A 4,589-nucleotide genomic window follows, 5' to 3' on the forward strand; every position below is an offset into this window, starting at 1 on the left:
TCAAACATGGGAGGCCACGGGTTTGGTTTTTGGGGTGGCTATGATGTGCAACATCTTATGACAATCTTCGGGGGAAAAGGCTTGAGCACTCTCTTAATCGGCGCGCGTTATTACTCGTGTTTCCTTGTCTCGTGTTTCGTGCCTGGCTACGAGAAGTCACCGTTGAGAAGAATGTTGTGTGACTTGCACCAGTCGGACGACATCGTGTACCCGGGCCATTTGTCAATCACAGCACGCTGCATATGGCGGGATTCCAGAGCCCCGGTGCTTGTTGTAGTGGATTCCCATATCGTTCAACTGCCGTAGAATCACTACTCCTTACGTTGCTCTCAACTCAGATGAGCATGACGCCGATCAACATTCTCTAGGTACCTAGGTATTCTCGGTACGATCCCCTTGCCCGACGCGAGACAAATGCACGTCAGTCACGCTAGAGTACCCCGTAAATTGCTCAGAGGTTTCTTCATCGCAATTGAAGGTTTGGCTAACTGATGGGACCAAAGATCGTTAGAGACGAACATGTTCTCAATTGAGACCTTGCGGCTACCCCCTTTCCCTCCAACGGTCGCATGCACTGAACTCAGAGTTTCGGTGTGGTTGCATGTGGCTAATTGACAAGACAGCTGCCACACTAACTCTTTTGAGTGACTGCAGCATCGGAGGATTTTGATGTCATAGCCATTTCCGTCAGAGAACAACAGGTCGCAACCCTGAAGAACGCAAAGTGCTCAACCGGGGTGCGGCATGTCAGTTTTTTGACAAGTTTGCGTCACGGCCAGGTTCCCAGGTTCACCGTTCCAAAGATCGCCCCCGGACCGTTGTTTCAATGTTATGCTCAGCCTCGGTCTAGGGGAGGGGTGGCGAGCAAAAGGGGGCCAAAGGACGAGAGAGGCGATCACACTGGATGGGGCGACCGAAAAGGGACGAGGTGTTTCCAGCAAGATATGTAACTTGTTCTTGTTGGTGTTGTTGATGATGATGATGATGATGAACTATGTACTTGATGGGGATAACTTGATGCCCAATCGTTAAAAGTATACACACAATTTCCGCTGCCAATCCAAATAACGCGAGTAATATACAAGGGCTAATTTTCGCCGGATTCGCGCTCCCCCACATCCCAAGTACCTTCCCCTCCGTGAACTCCAGTTTTTTCCCTTCAGGATGTTCCCTGAGGAAAGCTTCATATCCCAGCGACGTGAGTTGTTGTCATGAGTTGAGACCGCGCCGGTCTCGATGATCGTCGTGGTGCATGAGTGAGTGAGTGAGAAAGAGTCGTGTCGTGTTGCGCAACAAAAGAGGTATGGTAGCTAGCTTTCGAATGTCGGGTCAAGGGATCTTGAATTGACCCCGGGACCCCAACTGAAGCCACCGCATGGACGAAACATCCAGTATGGCGGGTTCGCTGGCGGGGAGAAGTGAAGGTTATGAGGTAGGTTGGGCGTGATGAAGGAACCTCTTCTGTTGCTCGGTGGGCTCATTCTCTATATTCTCATGATTCTCGAAGCCGTCTGGTGTCTCTTTGCCGAGGTGAAGAGTCCAATTACATCTGCCGGATGGGGATGCGTTCTCGGTCTGCTATTGCCTCCTTTTTGTGAAATAATCTTGACATCGTTTCTTTCTTTTCGTTCCTAACCATGGCTAAGGAAACCTGCGAGGCGGTGGCGGCGATAACCCTTGCTGAACATGCCCTTGCTCGACATCTAAATGGGAGATGTTGTGAGGGTCGTGCTCGAAATCCAAGCTCTTGCCGGAGTGAGATCCGTTGAGATCTGCACTCTCGTTTCCTGATAGCGGCCACATGTCGGGCAGCGGTGCGGTGGGCGGGCGCGGCTTAAAGTCGGTCTCGGACGGCGATGTCGTCGAGTCGGACGAGCGGGCGGGATCCTGCTTCCAGTACGGTGAGTCGTCGGCGGGCTCCTCGGGGATCTCGCGGAGCGCGATCCGCTCGTTTCCTTGCTTGTCGTTTTGCATCACGCCCGTCGATATCCGCTTGCCACTGCTGAGCTTGCTTCCAAAGGTTGTGCTCTGGCCTCCGGCGGTAGACTCCAGTCTCTTGGAGGTTAGGGACGTGTGGATTTCCCTGAGGATTGGGCGCAGAATGGGGATGCACTGAACGATGATGGTGCCGGTAATTTCCGACGAGTACCTGGTGCAATCTTAGCGAACGCGTCCTTGAGTGGAGATGGCACGGAACTCGGCTCCTCAGAATACTACTCACCAGACTTGGGACAGGCCATTGCGCCCTGTAATCAGATCGTATTAGCGATTCATGTGAGATTTCATCAAGATTGGGTTGCTTGGCTTACAGATATACCACTGATCACGACCGTTACCCTCATCTTTCCAGCTTACTCTGATGGCGGCAACAATGGCGACACTGAGTAAGAATTAGCATTTTGCTAAAACCATCAAAATCATGAATATGATTTAAACTCACATCATTCCTAAACTCATCGTGATACATAGGCCAACCTTCTCAGCGCGTCTCATTTCCAGCGATCGGGTGATCAACCAGGGGAAGCACGCAAAGACGAAGTCCATGATGATGTTGTAAACTACACACTCGAGTCAGTCCAAGACCTTATGATCAAAAAGCAATCAGACATAAACTGCCTGCCATCAGTTGAAACTTACCGTTTCCGCCCTCCTTGAAGTCGTCGCGGAATTTCTTTTCGAGGCAGAAATTCAGTCGGTAGTCGCCGTCGTAACTCTTGCTACCGCAAACTTTTCCCCACTGAACGACAACCTTGGCGATCATGTACACGTTCATCGTGACGATACAGAAATAGAGAATCCATCGCTGCCATTGGTTGCTCATTCGGATGAGTGTGACGCCGAAAGCTGACTTGGTCCATGCTTGTCCGATGAGAGTGCCGCAAGATGAGATGTTGATGAGGATGTGCATGCGGTCATCCCATTGTTCTGACGAGTCCTTGAGTACATAGCCGGTCGCGAATTCGTAAACAATCAAAATGTTGTTGGCCAGCAAAAGGGTCTAGTCGGGTTGGTTAGTCAAAATACATCAACTAACCTGATAGGCCAACATTTCCGAAGGAGAGAGCAGATGTGCTCTGAAGACAATGCAAATAATAAAATCGTGTGCACATGGTACTAGGTGATGTTGGTTGAAGGGGGCGCAACTCACCCAAGATATCACAAGAATGTAATCGTCGTACCACAATCCGTGTCGTCTTGTGATTTTACACCAAAGGCGCAGTGCGAGGAAAACGGTCGCACCAGCAAATAAACTCCACAAACCAGCGTTCAATTCGACGAAAGGGTTAACAAAAGCATGTACGGGTCCATCGTTTGTTGCTCGTGAGTAGAAGTCCATCGTTACATTCTCGGCCGGGCTGTAGAGCCTCAAACCTCTGAGTCGTGGTTTGAAGAGGCCGTTCGTAGTCTCGATGGAAAGCGGTGGTGTTCGGACGTCGGGCTGGCTGCGGCGGGCGGCGTGCGAAAAGGCGAACACTCACACGGCACGGAACAGTTCCTAGATGGAAGGGCGAGAGGCGAGGATGAAGTAGAAACAAAAAGACGAACCAAATGAAGGCAAAAGCGACCAGGCGCGGGAACGGGAAAGTCAAAAAGGTAAAAAGAGTGTGTGTGACTGACTGGGCCTAATCAAAAAAGAGTCAGCTTGCAGGAAAAGAGAGATGAGGAGAAAGTGGGAGGGCGGCGCAGGATCAGGGACGGGCAATATCCAGGCATAAGCAGAGGCTGCAGAAGAGGCACACACACCAGAGAGTGAACACACACACAAACACTCAATCCACGGTCCACCAACAGGGACGGGGAAAGTAGAGGCGACAGGAAAGGATGGGAAGGAGAATCGTGCGTCCAGCCAGGCTTTGCCCAGTTTGTCCTTGCACCAACATGTGAGATTCTAGACTTGGCGGACCCCGCGAAGGCGGCGACTCCTGGAAATATATGAACAGCCGGGGTTGCAGACGTTAGTGCGCAGCTTCTGCTCCACCAACACGCACAGGTATCATGGGCTGATTGGCCGTATATATGAGGTGTTTCCTGGTTTAATGTACACGGCTGTGCGAGATCACGGCCAAAAGATGCAAAAATATACTTTGCGCAGTCGGGTGGTTTCCTGGCAGGGGGTTTCTCTCGAGTCTTCCTGCAGTCCGCTCAATGGGCTGAACCACACACACACACACATGCACCCGCATCCATCTTGTATTCCCTTCGGAGGGTGAGGAGCCAGACGGGCAGGTGAGCGTCGCCATCCCGTGGATGCATACTGCGCAGCTGGGGAGTTGGAAGAGGCGGCTTGCCAGCCCTGATGGTGGAGAGGAAGACCGAGATCAGCGACGATACTCGCAGACTGTACGAAATGGAAGACGGATAGAGGCAGCGGTGCAACTGAGTGAAACCGGGCTGTTACAGGGAGAGAGGATATTCAACAGAGTTCACTCCGGCCGTTCTCAGGTTGGTATCCATGACTAGCATCGCCTACGACATCACCGAGTCAAGATGTCTGCCGTATCGGGAGCAGGAGATAATGGGCTGTGCAAAGGGGGTTTTGAGTGTTGTAAGTGTTTCTGCGATGTCGAAGCCTGGCGATACACCTGGAG

At 51.7% G+C, this 4,589-nt stretch overlaps 1 protein-coding gene across 1 annotated transcript; it reads right to left on the bottom strand.

Moving 5' to 3' along the window:
* Nucleotides 1-1,641: 1,641 nt before the first annotated feature.
* CABS01_10965 (uncharacterized protein) lies at nt 1,642-3,337 on the bottom strand (the record flags this gene model as incomplete). The annotated part of the gene is made up of 6 exons (XM_060544320.1): nt 1,642-2,149; nt 2,222-2,246; nt 2,310-2,380; nt 2,441-2,558; nt 2,638-2,998; nt 3,149-3,337. 6 exons carry the CDS (start codon nt 3,335-3,337, stop codon nt 1,642-1,644), a joined length of 1,272 nt encoding a protein of 423 aa, XP_060398596.1.
* Between the last annotated feature and the right edge of the window lie 1,252 nt (nt 3,338-4,589).

This window comes from Colletotrichum abscissum (genome assembly GCF_030869225.1).
Source record: "Colletotrichum abscissum strain IMI 504890 chromosome Unknown Scaffold_29.1, whole genome shotgun sequence".
In the NCBI taxonomy this organism is placed as follows: domain Eukaryota; kingdom Fungi; phylum Ascomycota; class Sordariomycetes; order Glomerellales; family Glomerellaceae; genus Colletotrichum; species Colletotrichum abscissum.